Source organism: Rhinolophus ferrumequinum, chromosome 10, assembly GCF_004115265.2.
Source record: "Rhinolophus ferrumequinum isolate MPI-CBG mRhiFer1 chromosome 10, mRhiFer1_v1.p, whole genome shotgun sequence".
Lineage (NCBI taxonomy): Eukaryota > Metazoa > Chordata > Mammalia > Chiroptera > Rhinolophidae > Rhinolophus > Rhinolophus ferrumequinum.
The window spans coordinates 10298941-10316790 of NC_046293.1; the positions used below are offsets into that span (position 1 = coordinate 10298941).

Genomic DNA, 17850 nt, shown 5'->3' on the forward strand with positions numbered 1-17850 from the left:
GTGTTAGAGAGGCTGAAACAGGATGGCCTCCTCTTCCGGCGAAACGAGTCCCTGCTTTAATTATCCTTAGGTTGAAATCCTGGAGTTCCCCCCCTCCCCCCCCCGCCCCGCCCCACCCCCCTCTGGCTTTCAGACAAGAATCTGAAGAATGTGATACTCCTTTGTGGACCTGAGCAAAGATCAGGGGGCTGGGGCCGGACTCCAGCTCATCTGGCCGTTACCAGGCTGCCTTTGTTCTCCTGGACCTGGGACATTCCGAGTTGGTCGTGGTCAGGTCAGGAGACACTGATACACGACAGGGCGTTCAGTCCTGGCTCCTGGGTGGGATCTGCAGGGACAGCTGGGGAAGGGCGGGGGAGAAATACTCCTCTCCGACCCCCAACACTGCTGTCTTAGGGAAATCAGGTTAAAAAGGGTTTGCAAGGGAAGCGCCGTTGTGTTGCAGAAGGGCTTGCTGTCAGCCAGGAGGACTGCTTTGGTTCTGGTGACAGAAAACCGTGGGCCACCTTTGGCTCTTCCCTTTCCTGACCGATGGCTGCGTGCTGTTTGTCTGTCCTCTGCCTTTGCTGCCTCCCTGCATGTGCTCTGAGGCTGTGGGCCAAGTCCAGGTGCAGACCCTGGAGCTGTAGTGAAACCTCTAGGGTACACACCCACAGCCACTCCCTGTGTGCCCTGGGGCGAGTCACTCCAACATTCTGGGCTTCAGCTTCCTCATCTGCAAAATGGGCTGCTGCGAGTAGATACCTACGTCACAGGCTTGCTGTGTGGGTTAGTGAGCTCTCAGGTGAAATCACAGAACTAAGCGTTAGTAGCTATTATTTGTCCACACAGTGCTGCGGGCTTTGTGACTCCCAGTTTACAGCCGGAGAAAGGGAGGTTCAGAACATTTAAATAACGTTCCCAGATTCCCTCAACCCGTGCGTGGACACTCCAGCGCTCACATCCAATCAGCCCGAGTGGATCTCACATCCTCTGGGGGGGTGTGCACACGTCTGTGTGTACATGTCCGTGTGTGTGCACAAGTCTGGGGGGTGGGTCACACCCTGGGCAGGGTGGGGTGGCCCCTAATCTGGCAGTTCCCTGGGCAGGGGCTGCTGCTTCTTCCCTCTGTCGGGTGCAGCTGCAGCCTGGGCCCCTTTGGAACCGGCCTGTACTCTGGCACAGGAGGGATTCCTGGCGGGTGGTAAAGTAAGCAGCAGCTAGGTTCCTGGTGAAGGACGTGTGAGGTCATCCGTGTGGCCAGGCTCCCTGCTCAAGGACAGCGGGGTTCGCCTGCCTTTCAGACCAGGGGCCACCACACAGGCTGCTCTAGGAAACTGCAATGTCATTTTCTCTAAAGTGTGAAATAAGTGGTTTTCTTTCTTTTTTAAAATATTTATTTCTGGAACCGGGTGAAGGGTATTTGGGAGGCGCAGTAGAGCCAGGCGCTCTGGCCTCAATAAGTGGGTTTTATCTTCACTCCACGGATTGTATTGGGGCCATTTTCCCCAGGGAAGCTGAAGGCTCTGGGATGGTGCTTGACCACTCTGGCTTCTCTAGAGAGTTGGCTCTGCCCTACAGCCTGTGTGCCCAGCGCTGGCATTGGGAGAACAGGCCTGAGGGATGATAACGGAGGGAGGAGAGTTTTGGATGTCTTGTTCCTGCAGTCCAGGGTGATCCAGAGCCTGGGGAATGGCCTCCTGCCCCCCTCCCCCGCAGCCCGAAGCCTCTGCTGCCCACGCAAACTCACTGTTGGGTTGTCCTGACTGCAGCTTTGCTCCCCCAGGCCTCTTGTGAGATCCTGCTTCACCCTCTGGAGGGTAATGGAGGAAGAGACTCCTTTGTCTTTGTTCACGTGGAGAAGAGGCCACTCCTTTGTGTTTGAGCTTGTAACCAGGGCCTCCTAAAAAGCCCATGGGCTGAACTTGGGGGTCTCTGTGAATCCCCCTCGGATGGTATGCAAAGGGTTCACAGCCTTCAAAGGGTTCCTTGAAGGCTAAAACTGTTGAGAAACACTGATCTAGAGAGGTGAGAGCTTTGGGTTTCCTGTTTGTGGAGCGAGTACATGTGCATGTAGGTGTGTGTCAACATACGGATCTGCAGGGTATTATGGAGGCGTGAGGGTCTGCTCATCACAGCGGTAGGATATGCTGCTTGACCGATAAATACGTGGAGAGCACTTTCCCCAATCTCACCTCTGTAGCTTAGTGGTCTTCCTCTCCATCTGATACTTCTTTTTTTTTTTTCTCCCCTTCTTCCACCTTCTCTCCCACCCCCCATCCAGTTCAAGCCGTTGTTTTGCAGTCTAGTTGTGTAGGACGCAGCTCCCTGGCCCAGGCTGGTGTTATGGGCCTTGTGTTCCCCCGGCTGAGGCAGTCGATCAGCCACCGCTCACAGCAGCTCACGGCCGCTCACGCCGGCTGCCGGCCACTCTCGCTGGCTGCCGGCCACACATGGCAGCACATGGTAGCCCGTGGCAGCACATAACAGCCCACGGCAGCCCAGCTCCAGGGAGAGCCATTGTTCACAATCTTAGCTGTAGAGGGCACAGCTCACTGGCCCATGTGGGAATCGAACCAGCGACCTCTGCGTTAGGAGCACAGCGCTCCAACCAGCTGAGCCACCGGGCTGCCCCCCACCTTTTTTTTTTTAAGGAGGGCGCATCTCACAATGGCCCATATGGGGATTGAACCAGCAACCTTGGTGTTATTGGCACCATGCTCTAACCAACTGAGCTAACCGGCCACCCCTGTGTGATACTTCTTGTATTAAGCCTTTAATATATCTCTTCTGGGTATCTCTTCAGTGTGGGGCTGGGGCTGGAACTGGGGCTGGTGCTTGGAGAATGGTGATATTTTTGACCGTAGGAGATTTGATCTGTTCTAGAAACGGAGGAAACTCGGCTCTTCTTTCTTTCTGTCCTTGTGATTTTCTACCTGGATTCCAGGTGTTCCAAGGTAGTTTTCTCTGCCCCCACATCCGGGCAGGTTGCGCCATCCCCTCCACCTCTTAGCCTCTTAGTCTCTCTTTTTTAAGGAGGAAGGTAGGGAGCCATGGCTTCACTGAGGTTGGGATCAAATGATGGGAGCAGTGGGAGAGGAACACGTTCCCCACAGAGCCTTCCTTTGGCTTTGGCTTTGACCTTCTGCTTTGCCTAACCTGTTGTGTGATCTTGGAGGAGTTGCTGGACCAGTCTGAGCCTCATCTGCCCAGTGAAGGTTGAGTCAGATTGGTGTTTGTCAGTCTGTCAATTGAGACTCATTGGTGGGTCATAAAATTACCCGAGTGGGTGGCAACCAGCATTTTTAGAAATGAAATAAAATAGACTCGAATGGAAAAATAGAGTATCATTTTGTGAATTTCATTTTGCTGGACATGTTTTATATTTGTGATTAAGTTTTTAAATTAATTATTATTATTATTTTTTACTGTGGTTTGAGATGAATGAGAACATGTTGGCAACCCCATGATGAGACGCTCTGGCAGGTTGGCTCAGCTCGGACTGGTGGTTCCCGTCTGCAGATCTGAGCTGAGCTGGGTCTCTGCCACTCCAGCTGAGCCTGTAAATGGAGCCCCTTGCAAATCAAAGTCTTTAAAAAGTTCTTGACAAAATTCTGGGAAATGAGCTACATTCCTGGGGTGGAATAAATCATGTTGAGTTAGGCTAGGCAGGATGTGACTTCAAACCCCCCAAAGTGGGCTGTGTGAGGGCAGCGCTTGGGACTGACTCATTATGAGCTCAGTGGCGACACAGACTCCTTGAGAGAAGAGGCAAAGATTGTGGGGGAGGGGGGCTGGCGGGCCGGGGCACCACCAAGCACCACTCCTCGTTAGCTCATTTCGATCCTCACAATAGTTCTGAGTTGAGCAGTGCTCCGAGCACATTGCAGAGATGGGCCGGCTCTCGTCTGCTGCTCACAGCTGTCCTGGGGTGGGGGGCTGGTAGCACCTCCGTTTTACAAATGGAGAAACCAGCCCTGGGGGCCAAGTCAACTTGGCAGAGTGAGTTCTGCTAGTTAAGTGATGGGTCTGGAATTCCACAGCCAGTCTGGCTGCCTCCTGAGTCAGGTTCTTTCTAAGATGCTGTCTGTAAAAGTCATGAATAAGTTATTACCGTTTGGGAGGTCTCCTTTCAGTGATGAAACGCATTAGCAGAGCCACTTCAGTGGCCTCTTGGTCAATTCAGGAAGGTTGTTGTTGACCCCTGGCCAGTGGCATGTCTCTCAGAGACAAAAGGAAGATTAGTGAACCTCGGGTTTAGCTGGCAGGGTGGGTGAGCAGAGGGAGGGCGGTGGTGTGGTACCGGAGGGCTGCAAAGAGCCTCGGTCCACTCCAGGCCTTTGCTGCTCCCGGATGGCGGCAATGAACCCCAGGAGTGACGTATGTTGGGAAAGTAAGATGTGGGACTATTGGGTTTCACGTTAGGTGCTCGGAGAATGGGTGGCAGCGGGCCTGTTGATTCCATCCTGGAGTTTGGACCTCGTGGGAGACTGGAACCTTCCCCGTTATTTCAGTCCATGAGACATTATTCAGCACCTACATGTGGGGCAGTGGGCACCCAGCAGTGACTGGGGCCCTTGGAGCTCCCAGGCCGGTGGGACCAGGGTCAAGGTGGCTGTAAGCAGCTGCACTCTTCTGTTTTGTTTTGTTTTTGTAGTATTTAAATATCACTCAGAATAACGAGCTGCTGAAGGCCTCATAGGTTCTGGGCTGAGTAGTTTTCAGAAATTGTCTTTAGTTTCTGATGTCGCGTTGGGTTTCTCAGCCGTCACCATGTGGACGCGGGAAGCCAGCACTTTCCCAGCGAGACAGCGGCCGTATAATTAAGTCTTTGCAGTGAGGTTATTTTTCTGCGTTGGGTTTCAGCAAACTGTGCTCGCATGCTTGAGGAAAGGAAAACCGTGCTCTCAGCAGGACCAACGGGAAAGAATAACTTCGCTTCGGAACCTGAAGGGTTCAAGTTGCCCCTTGTGCGTGTGTGGGAAGCTCTAGTGGGAAGCTCTAGCGTGCTCCGGAGATGCTATCTGCAGGAGGGCAGGCTCGGGTGTGCTCGGCGAACATTCCTAACGGGCAGGCAGCCAAACAGTCGTCAGCCTTGTCAAACCTGGGGGCGAGTCTGAGGGCAGAAGCTGTGCCTCACTGTTCGGGAGGGGACATTGATTGCCCCCTGAAATGACTTGCTTCTCTTGGCAGTAGCTCCTGGGCCACTGCGTGGAAGCTCATTACCCGGTAGGTGAAGCACAGGTGTGATCTCACTATGCAAATATTGAGCCACTTAAGCGCCAAGTCAAGGTCCAGTGAGGATGATTTAGCCATGACTTAGCCGCTGAGCCCCAGGTCCAGCGGGCGGGGGGTGGGGGGGCACGGCCTCTTCCCATTGAGTGAAAGCTGCTTAACCTGTTGCTGACGTGCCTACCTGCCTGCCTGCCTGCCTGCCTCTCTCTCTTTCCCTCTACATTAGATAAGAGGGGTTTCCTTTGGAATGGTGATCTCTTGGGTAGCCAGGTGCCCGGATGACCCAGTGTGAGCTGTAAACCCACACATTGCAGGAGTTCACTCAACAAGCGTGACTGAGGACCCTCCCTCCGTAGTAACCAGGGCTCAGGCATCATTCAGCACCTAAGTAGGGAGACAGTCCCTGCCTTCAAGGAGCTGTAGGGCAAAGGTGAGGCAAGCAGAGAAGCAGTGGTTCTGAAACAAGGCAGCCTGGGGCAAGGAGGGACAGAGATGGATAATATACTGGGGTGTCGGGAAGGGCTGCCTGTGCCGTCCAGCAGCAAAGACTCTTTTCCCTCATGTAAAATCACTGGGTTTGGGAGTGGCTGTACTGTGAGCCATGGCTAGACTGCAGGGTGTCTGGGAGGCATTGCGGGAAGGACTTGGTGGGTTTCTGAAGGCCGCTCCCGGGGATCTTTCTCTTCACGTGGGAAGGGCTGTTGTTCTGAATGGGGCTGTCTTCAAGCTCTAACTGCTCTCTGCCCTGACTGATGAGTTGATTCATTCATTCATTATGAAATAGCTTCCGTGCCCCACGCCGTGTATCTGTGGCCCTGAGGACAGGGGTGGTATCTCAGTGGAGGAGAGAGACCCTGTCGGGCACTTTGGTTTGGGGGTTGCAGGAGAGCTGTGGGAGGAGAGTTCCTGGGAGAGTTGCTGGGCCACTTGTCACTCAGGAGGACACGACATTGTGGGCCACTGGCTCCCAGGATTCTCCCTGAGCCAGGCTGTTTGGGGTAGTAGATCAGAGGGTGAAATCTGTGCTTCGTTTGTCCCTCTCGTGGCATTTAATCATTTTGTCTCTAGCCTCCTCATAGAGTTCTCTTTCGTCCTCGCTTCGGTTGGCTAGTCCTGGTCCTTTCCAACTGCTGACCTCACCCCCTTCAACTGAGGGCAGGGAGGGTGATCCTTCTGAAAAAGAAATCGGATGATGTCACCCTGCCCACCTCCCACCTCTGGTGCTGGCCTCCCCACGTCCCTAGAATAAAACCCACTTCTTCCACATGGTGATAGATTGGGGTACGCTGTTGTGTTTATCCCCTCCAGCCTCATCTCCAGCTCCCTGCCCCATTCCTTATACACATAGCTGGAGGGGAATCTATGCCCCAAATTCTGGTGTCAGTTTTGAAGGTCTGGGTTCTTTGGGTGCAGGGGAAAGTCAGAATGACCACAGGCCTCCCCTTCTGTAGTCAGGCAACAATGTTTCTCAGTGTTCCCTCGGGCTTTCTCTTTCTCTTCGGAGTCCTGGGAAGCCCCTCCAGGGACCTCTGAGGAGGGAAGGGCAAAGAGGGTGGGTTCTGGGGCTCTGGTGCTAAATTCCTCTCTGGTCCTGCTCTGGTCTGGTTTCCTTATCTGTGAAGCATCAGCACAGGCTGGGGTTGGAATACTGCTAAGGGAAACAAGTCCCAGCTTCTTCTGTAAGCAAACAACATTCCTGAGGTCGGGAGGGAGGGGCCCTCTGCCCCCTCCCAGTCCTCTGGGCTCTGGGCAGCTGGGGGACCCTCCCCTTTCCTAGTCCTCAGAGAATGAGCACCTTGGGGTGGGGGGTGCTGTAAACTTGGCCCTGGATGCCGAGTGGCTGACTCTCTGCAGATAAGTGTCCTCTGATAGCCCTGGCCTTTATACTGGGAGGCTCCTGTGTGGCCATTACCGTGTAGGAGCCTGATAGCAGCTGATGGCTGCAGGTCACACAGCTGGTCAGTGCTAAGCCAGACTCAAATCCAGCTCTTCTTCCACTGACCTTGTGCACGTCCCACCTGACCTGTATTTCCCAGGTCAGTATCGAGAAATAACCTGCACAATATTCCTGGGCACTAAGCCTTATTGGACAAAGCAAAGGGGGTTTCCTTACCGCAGGCTTCAGGACCTTTCATGTGCGTCGTGACCCTGTGGGATGCCCTTGGGTGGCAGCGTGTCCAACTTTCCTTGGCCATGAAGCCCTTTTCCCTCATGCAAAATCACTGTTTAGTAGTCACCCTACTGTACCATGTTCGCTGTGGACTGACGTCACCTGGAGAAAGAGTCACCAAACTTCTGGAAGCTTTTCATGGGCCCCGGGTGTCATTCTAGGGAGGATTAGGACAAATGAGGTCAGAAGGACAAGAGAGGCGAGTTGGGAGGGGAGTTCCTGGTAAGTGTTGGATTCTGTGCTGGGAACATTCTAGAGCTCGGAGATTGAGGTGCTAACAGCTTCAAGGGCACAGGGATTGTGAGCGGGAGATTCAGACCCAGGTACGTCTGACTCCAAATTCATACCCATTCCATTCCATCATGGGGCATTCTAAACATTCATCTTGGGATTTGAAGGATCAGTGCCCCCCACGACAGTGATTTTTCTAAGGTCCGTCTCTGTTGAGTTGGTACCAAAGATTGGTGCCTGCAACACATGCTTGGTGTTTGCAGACCGAGGGCTCCAGGAGAGGCAGGAAGGGCAGCCTGAGGCCTTTCCATGGATCCCAACAAGGGCAGAGGCCCTGGCAGCCCACGCCAGCTGAGCTCTTGTGTGGCGTGGCAGGTGGCAGGGGCCTCCACCTGGGTTAATCAGGGGACACTTGAAGGTTCCAGAAAACTGAGTTGGTTTATTCAACCTTATGAAAAGCTTCTTGGGGACCCATAAATTATCTTTATTCCTATTTCTCTTTGTGGATTGAAAGCCCCAATATGCTGTTATTCCCTTCTTGTTTTGGAGGATATAAAAATGAGTTCATAAATGGCCTAGGTTCTGTCACACATTAGATAGTTGTGACCTGTGGTTGCTTTCGCCTTGGGTCTCTGTATGCACTTCAGCTTTCCAACTCTGGCCCTCTTGGCACAGCCCAACATTTCCCGGCATCTTACTGACCTTCTCCATCACTCTGCCTTCCTCGTCTTTGCCTTGTTCCTCACGTCTTCATTCAGGAGACGTTAAGGGGCCCTGCTCTGGATCGGACATTGTGCCAGCCATTTGCGTTCAGGATGGATGAGACCCCGGCCCGCTCTTCAGATCAAACTACACATGGTGACAGTTGAGCTGTTTGATTGTGGCAGTGGAGACAGCGCCAAGCGCAGAGGGGAGGAAAGTCGTTTTGCAGCCTCCCAGAGGAGAGAGCATTTGAGCTGAGATTGGAGATAGGGTTCCTGGCCAAGAGGACACACGGCTTCTTCCAAGGCCTGGAGGCACAAGCGGAGCGGGATGTGAACAGGAATCCTTACGTGGCAGAGAAGAAGGGCAAAGGGGAGAGGAAGGGCCGGGAGCCTGGGAGGAGATTAATGGGCCGACTCATAAAGGGCCTACTCATGCCAGGGTGGTTAGAGATTATTCTGGAGAAGATGTCGCCACTGAACTGTTTTGAACTGGTGATAATATCAATAAAATAGGAAATAGCATGAGTAGAAATGGAGCTGCCAAGTCATCCTGAAGGCACCTCGCGCTGGATTTGAAGCAGGTGGAAGGAAGCCTTAGGGGAAGGGCAGTAAGGAGGCAGCTGTGCCGTCCAGAAAGGGGCACGCGCGGGCCCAGACTGGAGGGCGCACAGTGATGGGGTTGGCAGAGTGCTTGCTGGTCGAGCAGGGAGCCACTTACAGGGACTGTGTTGGGTGACCAGGTGGACCGTCTGTCTCAGCGATCAGGACCCAGAAGAGCGTGAACGCTGGGGGAGGGGAGAGGAGGGTAGCAGGGGTCAGGTGTGACGGTGCGCGCGGTCCCCCAGGTGGAGGTGACGTCTGCTTCGCGCTCAGCGGCCTGGGGACAGTTCTGGAGGGAAACACTCATCTGGGTAGAATCCCTGGGATGAATTCTGATTTCCCAAAGTGACTCAATACATAGCATTGATGGCCTTCCCAGGTGATGACGGCGGAGCTGGCACAGCACGGGGCAAGGCCCCCCGCGCCCCAGAGCGGCTGCTGCATGCCTGTCTCCCATTAATCGCCTGGACCTCCGGATGCTGGTGAACTTGGCTGAGCTGCTGTGGTGGAGGCTCTGCAGGAGGGTCATGCCCTGCCTGGGGGGGCACATCTGCCTCTTGCCTGATTCTTTTCTGGAAAGTTGGGCATTTAAGAATCCTTCGGGCCGGCCCGGTGGCTCAGGCAGTTGGAGCTCCATGCTCCTAACTCCGAAGGCTGCCGGTTCGATTCCCACATGGGCCAGTGGGCTCTCAACCACAAGGTTGCCAGTTCAATTCCTCGAGTCCCACAAGGGATGGTGGGCTGCGCCCCCTGCAACTAGCAACGGCAACTGGACCTGGAGCTGAGCTGCGCCCTCCACAACTAAGACTGAAAGGACAACAACTTGACTTGGAAAACAGGCCTGGAAGTACACACTGTTCCCCAATAAAGGCCTGTTCCTCTTCCCCAATAAAATCTTAAAAAAAAAGAATCTTTCGAGTACAGTCCAGTAGGGGGTTCTGGGCAGACCATTAAAATACAGTGTGTTACAAGGGACAGTCTCTCCTTAGCAGCAGTACCACCCGTGATTGTCATTGTTTGGGAGTCATTGGGCTCTGGGAGTCATTTTGCTCTGAGGACATCTTTGCTTTACAGAGATTTGGCTTCTGCGCTTCAGAGTTGGGAGAGTGTTTATGAAGCAGAGGTCTGAGCTCTGTGCAACATTTGCTCTTACCGGGTTTCGCCGAAAATAAGACCGAGTTGGACCATCAGCTCTAATGCGTCTTTTGGAGCAAAAATTAATATAAGACCCGGTATTATGTTATATATTATATATAAGACCCGGTCTTATTTTACTATAAGACCGGGTCTTATATATAATATAATATAATATAATATAATATAATATAATATAATATAATATAATACAATACCAGATCTTATATGATATGTAATATAATTCTAGGTCTTATATTAATTTTTGCTCCAAAAGACGCATTAGAGCTGATGGTCTGGCTAGGTCTTATTTTCGGGGAAACACGGTAGTAACCCCTTCAATTAGTGGTTCTCCACCTTTGGCAATGTCTGCAGATACCTGTGGTGGTGACGCCCGGGGACAGGGTGCTTATGGAGTCCAGCCAGAGGGGCTCCTCAGTGTCCTGCAATGCACCGGCCAGCCCTCCACAATCCACAACAAAGACTTATTTGGCTCCAAACACTGATGGTGTTGAGGTTGAGACACTGTGTCTTATCTGATCGCATCATTTTACGGTTGGTGAAAACCTGCAGCATCTTCTCCCTTGGCCGGGAATACTTTCTACCATCTCTTCCCCTCCCCCGTCAGTATTCTCCCCATCGTCTAGGACCCAGTTAAACGTGTCCTCCTCCATGACACTCCCCCTTGAGCTTCCAAGTTTCCCATGAATGACCCCTTCCTCTGCGTTTCTGCAGCACGTGTTTGTTCTGCCTTCCTGCAGAGTCTGGCGTAGAGCTGGCTGTTTGCACGGTCTTCCCCCTGCAGGGAATGTTCCACAAAGACAGGTGTTCTGTCTCCTTGTTACATACTGTTGATGAGTGTATGTTGAGTTAAACAGCATACACTTGCGAGGTAGGGAGGGTGGCATATTACCTGCATTTAAGGGTGAGCCAGAGAGGTGGCATGTGCCCAAGGTCACAGGCTAGTATTTACTCTTAAGCCAAATGGGAAGTCTATCTAATGGGCGCCCACCGTGCTTGGTGTTGGGTGCAGCAGTGAACAGGAAAGAAAACCAAGGAGTTTGCTTGTGTCCACTCTGCACTCTACAGTAAAGCCCCCGATTGGCAGTTCAGTGCTATGCGTCATCCCAGGACATTGTAAACTCCCTGGGTTCTTTATACCTTTGTCACGGTATTTTTTGCATATAGATCCTCAGTATGATGTGGTTGATTGAATAAGTAAATCTACTGGGTTTGAAAATGTCTTTATTTCAGCAGCTGCTCTCATAATGGAATCCGGGCACCTTGGTAGTTTCGTTTAACTCCAACGCAGTGGCTGTAAGGAGAAAGAGAAGGGACATGTTCACCTGTACTCTCTGGGATGCGGGCATGAAAAAACAATCAGAAGCCTGCGTGCCTACATCAGGGATTAAGCTGGAGCAGGGTTCCAGGGGCTGGGTCCATTTAAGGTGGAAGCGTGAAGAGTCCGTTGTACAAACCTGTACCATAAGGAAATGGGCTTTGCAGCTTTGAGTTGGCAAGTGAATGTGTGTTTTACTGGTTTGCTAAACCAGAGGGTTCTCAGTTCTTTTTCTCCCCACAGCCCCAGATCTCTCCCAGGGAAGGCATTTTAATTGGAAACTGAGCAGGGCATGGGAGCTGAATGGGTCTGAGTTTGAACCTGGGTTTTGAGCCTCGTTTCCCTTACCTGTAAAGCGAATACGATGCTCTGTACCTTGTGAAAGGATTGAGGCGTGAGTGAGGAAACGGAATGCTTTTGAGCAGGCTCTCAGTTCTGGTAGCTTCAAGATGGGTTGGGCCGACTTGGAAGTTCCAAGCCTAGAACTTGGCCCCTGGAAGGCTTTACATAATCCTAGTTGTCTAGGAACGGGACCGCTCGTAGTCTTTGGACCAGTGGCTTGTCCAGTAGAATCAGTTCTGTCTTCAAGGGGCTGGCAGTTTCTCTGCAGACAAGCACACAGCTACTAAGTAAGAGGAGAACCGGAGTGGGGGAGGGAGGGAAGGAGGGAGGGGGTTCTATGGGAAAACAGGAAGGAGTAAAAGGTCCAAATGGATGTTTGGGGGGAAGGGGAGAGACAAATAATCTAGGAATTACATTTTGGGTTGAAAGCAGAGGTTTTTGGTTAACCTATTTACTGTCAGTAGTTTCATCATTTCCTGAGAGTCCTAATTTAGCCTCTGGTTGTGTCCTCCCGATTATGGCCTAAAAAGGCAACTACTTGGGTTTCTTGGAGTTGGACTGGTACCCGCAGGAAGCCGCATGGGAAGGGCCAGCTCAGCCTGATCTGGTCTCCAATGGGCGCTGCCTTCTTTCTCCTTAACTCCTTGCTGGCTGGAGTCCTGCAGAGTCCCAGGGCTTCCCGAGGGTCCCTCAGCCGAGCCACGGAGCTTTTCAGTGAACAGCTTTCTTAGTGTTGGTATGGTTGCTACCACGCGGATACCCTGCTTAAGTGGTGGTGCACGCCAGTCAACCCACATTTTGGAAAACATTTTGGTAACACACGTCAGGGCCATAAAAATGCTGGATGTTTTTTGCTCCAGTAACTCCACTTCTGGGAGTTTATCTCAAGGTGATCCACCAAATGAGAGGGGAAAAAACTAATAGCTAGTGTTTTGTTTTTAATCACTTTGGATTATCATGCAGCCATTAAAAATGGCCAACAACCAGGCCTGGGAGCTAGGAGTCCTAGGTTTGAGGTTCTGTATCCTTAGCTGTGTGACTGAATGGAGTCACTCTTACAGCCTCTGCACTGTCACCTGGAAAATGAAGCGTTTGGATAAAAATGATCAACAAGCAAACTATGGCCCTATGTGGAAATGGTCGTAAGAAGTGGGGAAAATACAAAAATGTGGAACTCCGCGCTCTGCCTCTGATAGTTAAAAATCCTGTGTTTCTATGAGCCAGGATTAGAAAGGACCATTAAAAAGAGACAGAGAGAGAGAGAGAGAGAGAGAGAGAGAGAGAGAGAGAACTGAGTATTGGAGGGAGAGGGTCAGGAATTTAGGGGGATATTTTTCTTTCGTTTTGAAATCCTTTATACTTGTATTACATGCAGTTTTTTAAAAAAACGTCAAGAGGCTATTTAGCAGCGGCCCAGGATGGGGCAGGGAGAAGGGGCTGCGTGCCGGCTGCTGCATTTGGTAGACTGCCTCCCTAGTATCTTTGCTCCAGTGGCCCGATTTCATTCCTCACAGTGCCTGGCAGAGGCTGCTGACTCCACTGGCATCCTTAGAGCTGAGTGGTAACCTGTCTGCATCCCTGGCTTCCCCACCGGGCAGCCCCTGGGGCCTGGCAGCCTCCTTACTTGCCGCAAGTGGAAACGGGAGCTCAGCTGCAGGCCAGTGGCCTTGACTGGACGTTCCTGTCCGGGTGGGTGGGGCTTTAAGGGCATCCCCACTGATTATCGTGACCTCTGCCGTGACCTCTGCCGGCCTCCCCATCAGTCCCGCTCATGTATTGATCTTGCTACTGCTGCTCCTCATGTCACTTCAGCAGAATTGCTGAAACCAGACGGTTTTGTCCTTGGCGTGGCCCAGCAGGGCCCCGCGGTGTTTAATGAAAAGTTCTGCTCAGAGAGGGCCGCTGAGGTGAGCAGAGACTCCTCAAGCCCACTGTCCATGGGGGCCTTGGCGCCCCTGGAGGTAGAGGGGTGCAGCCCTCTGTGCTAGTCCAGCTCTGAGGGGATGCAGTGTGTCCCCTCCCTTCTAGGAAGTATGGCTTGGCCCCTAGGCCTCTGAGAGCTGCCCCTTCCCTCCCACTGAGGCCTGAGGGTAGGTAGGGCAGGAGGAACAGGAGCTGAGCGTGGGGGGTGGGGGGGTTTCCGGTCAGCTGCTGCAGTGTTTGTGGCCTTCCCGCAGACCCACCCGTGAAAAGGCTGGGCGGTTTACCTGGATTTCCAGGGTCGGCCGAGCACCAGGGCCTGCAGCCTGAGGGAAGCCCAGGTGCTGCCGTGATGGCGGACCACCAGATGGGTTCTTTGCTGTGGATCCCACCAGGTTGGTGTTGCTGGGAAATGGAGTTTGACGAGGGCCAGCCCTTCAGCCATCCCTGCTGGCCATGATAGGAGCAGCCCTCAGGCCGGAGGAGGGAGAATGTGAGCTTGAATGTGCTCTGCTTTTTGACGGGCCACATGGTCCACACTGGGAGGCTCGTCTCAGCCTCCCCGCCTGCCTGAGAGGGCTCAGTAAATATTTGTTGGATGCTGTGGATGCCGCCCCTGTACTCCCCGTGTCCCACTCAACTTACCCACTTTCGGCGCAGCTCCAACGCCAGCCTGCCTGCTTTTGTGACATCCCAGACACAAGTGTGCCGGGCCGAGCCCAGGCCTGGGGGATTAGGACCCTGCGCCAGGACTGGCTGGGAGACAGGGCAAACGGCCTGCCATCTCCGAGCTTGTTTCCTCATTATCAGTTGGAGGTAATAAAAGCTCTTCCAGAGCGATTGATGGTTAAGTGAGGTAGTGAATAAAACGAGCCTGATGTTGGTAGGTAGGTACTTCGTACTGTCCCTTTCCCTCTTTCTCTTGGAGGGATCCCATAAAGGGCATGTGATGTCCTCAGGTGCCTTCACGGGGCTGGGGGAGTGGAGCTCTTAACCGGCAGCAGACTTAGGATTTGGGGGGACAGGGTTCAAGTGAATCCTTTTTGTATGTTGATGGGACATTGTCTAGTCCTTTATGGGTGTGAGGTCTGCAAACAGATTGAGAACCAGCAGCCTGTGAGACTCTGTGCTCTGCAAGGTCTGGAGCAGGGAAGAGACATGAGGGCGAGACTGGTTTTGGGAGCCCGGGGGCTAAGACTGGAGAGGCCGACTGGCGGTGGTCAGATGGGTGGCAGACAGGCAGGGGACAACTGGTATTTACTCCGGCACGGAGATGTCTTTGATTCGCTTGCATGGACTGGCCAGTGCGGAAGCAAGGACAGCCGGACATAAGCTGGTGGTGCCCTGGTGCTGCCGCCTGCCTAGACACCAGACCCCAGGCCCCAAATCCCCGCAGAAGACAAGGGCTGGCTGGGTGGTTTACAGCTGTCCTGTTCATGCCTTGTTTGCTGCTGCCGAAGTCTGGGCCCTGCCTTCTCTTGGGGGTGGTCCTTGCAGGTGGATGGTGCCTCTGTTGCTCCGAGAGGGGCTGCCAGGGTTTGCTTGTGCTGGGAATGTAAACCAAGCCACCAGCTGAGGGAGCTGGGGAGGCTGCCAGGCTCTGCTCCTTGGACTTGCCTTTCCTCCTGTGGCGGGAGCAAGCAGATTTCCTGGAAAACAGCCTCTCCTGGAGTGAGTCCAGGGGAGCCCCTCAGCCTTGATCTGGAAACCATTTAATGAGCCCAGATAAGAAGGCCTGGGCAGCCCAGACTTTTCCTTTTGTTCTCTCCCTCCCAAGCCTCCGGCCGCCTTGGCATCCAAGGCCCTTTTGGAATCTGGAAGCATGAAAACCTGTGTAACTCTGGGTTTGGATGTGGGGTCCTCCTGGCTTCCTGGGCCTGGGGGTGTGTGTGGGGGGACGTAGATCTGACAAGGGAAAAGCCTGCTTGTGTTGAGTTAGGCAGTGAGCTTCTGGACTGTGCCTCTGGTGGCCATGGGCTGGCTGTGTCCTAGACCAGGATTTCTTAGTCCTGCTTTTGGTTCACTCAGAGCAGCTGTCCTCGGAGCTGATCCGAGCCTCAGCCTTTGAGCAGGAATAAATTCTGTGGTTACACCATGGAAAGGCCACAGGACCAGGAGTCCGGAGTTTTCCCTGCGTGACTCGACAAGCTTTTTATTCCTCATCTGTAAAATGGGATGACAACATATACCTTTACCTACCTTACAGTTACGGGCTTGTCATGACGAGGATCTTTCCAGATATCGACATATGTGTGAAAGCATTTCATGAACGCCAAAACCACACAGGTGTAAGGGATTATTATTTCATCATCTTGATTTTGCGATTGAGTTTTCGAAAAAAGCAAACACACATGTGCTTAAGTTCTGGCCCACACATTGAGGGTTGCATTTTCACATTCGTGCCAGGAGGGAAGCACTCTTATTCTCCATGAGGTTTCCTAGAGCCTGACTTCTTTTCTTCTCGCCTTATTTCTTTGCGTTGTATTATCAAGATGGAATTAAAATCTATTGGCAACATATGGGTGTTTTATTTTCTTCTCTTGGTTGCCTCTGAAATAAGAAAAAGTTTTTTAAACTGGAAACTTCCATGTGTGGTTGTAGTCAGTTGCCTTTTTTTGGCTAATTAGAAACCTGTTTTGGTTGGAAGTTCTCTCTTTTTTTTTAAAGATGTTATTGGGGAAGGGGAACAGGACTTTATTGGGGAACAGTGTTTACTTTCAGGACTTTTTCCAAATCAAGTTGTTGTCCTTTCAATCTTAGTTGTGGAGGGCGCAGCTCAGCTTCAGGTTCACTTGCTGTTGTTAGTTGTTAGTTGCAGGGGGCGGAGCCCACCATCCCTTGCGGGACTTGAGGAGTTGAACTGGCAACCTTGTGGTTGAGAGCCCACTGGCCCATGTGGGAATTGAACCGGCAGCCTTCGGTACTAGGAGCACGGAGCTCCAACCACCTGAGCCACCGGGCCGGCCCAGAAGTTCTCTTAAATTGTGTGGTCACTTTTCCTGTCTTAGCGGGCATAGGATAGTGATGAATTATACCCCTATCTTTGGACTCTTAACGCTCATCATTTGGCATAGTAGTTGTTTATAGATTTGTTTGATTGTGTATTGATCCTAAGACACATCTAACCATTAATTTCTTACAGCCTTCCTGACACCAATTTGTTTTTTCAGGGATGTACATTTTTCTCCCAAAAGTAGTAGAAGCAAGAAAATTCTGGCAAATTGTACAGCCTGGTTATATAGTTTCCCTGCACTGGAATGCTATGCCGTTTGCACAGATAAGAGGAGAATGTTAACGTTCTTGTGTGGCTAATGGAGTTAGTTGTATATAATGTTCTCTTTTCTCTCTCAGGTCCTGGCTGTAAGTCACCATGGCGCAGCAAGCTGCTGATAAGTATCTCTATGTGGATAAGAACTTCATCAATAACCCGTTGGCCCAGGCCGACTGGGCTGCCAAGAAGCTGGTCTGGGTGCCTTCCGACAAGAGCGGCTTTGAGCCCGCCAGCCTCAAGGAAGAGGTGGGTGAGGAGGCCATCGTGGAGCTGGTGGAGAACGGGAAGAAGGTGAAGGTGAATAAGGATGACATCCAGAAGATGAACCCGCCCAAGTTCTCCAAGGTGGAGGACATGGCGGAGCTCACGTGCCTCAACGAAGCCTCGGTGCTGCACAACCTCAAGGAGCGTTACTACTCAGGCCTCATCTACGTAAGTGGGGCTCCGGGGCTCAGGGGCGGGAGGTTCCGGCGGCCCCACCCGCCTCAGATCCGGGGCGCCGGCCCTAAGGAATGCTGGGTTTTAGGAATGCCGGGCGGCGTCTTGGAATTTGAGCATCTCAACATCCTGATGGAATGCTCCCATAGCCTGACTTTTATTTCTTCTCTACGTAGCCAGAAACAACCAGAAGCCTGTTTTTGACCAGGTGTAGGGAGAACATGACACGTGTGAGGTGAGCTCACCGCTGGCCTTGGTCCTCAGTCTTGGTGGAGATAAGAAGAGTCAGGCCGCTGTGGGCAGTTCCTTGGCAAAGAGGGGAATGCCGTGACCTGATTCCCCATCTTCTTCCTCCTGCACTACCCCTGCCCTCCTCACTCCCCTCCCCCACACACCTGTGCGTGTGGCTTACTTCCCTGGGGATGTGCTTTGAGCAGAGGAAGACTTGAAGCGCCAGCCCATCCAACACGTTAGGCTGGTTCCATGC

The 17850-nt window shown here is 52.5% G+C and overlaps 1 protein-coding gene across 3 annotated transcripts in view; it reads left to right on the plus strand.

Annotated features, from left to right (window-relative positions):
- The window catches only part of MYH9 (myosin heavy chain 9), an 89760-nt gene that overhangs the window by 13396 nt on the left and 58514 nt on the right, over window positions 1–17850 (plus strand). For all 3 annotated transcript variants that reach the window (XM_033118732.1, XM_033118729.1, XM_033118730.1), the window contains exon 2: window positions 17006–17357. In XM_033118732.1, the coding sequence (XP_032974623.1) occupies window positions 17025–17357 (333 nt within the window). In that variant the 5' untranslated portion in view covers window positions 17006–17024. The remainder of the gene's footprint in view (window positions 1–17005; window positions 17358–17850) is intronic.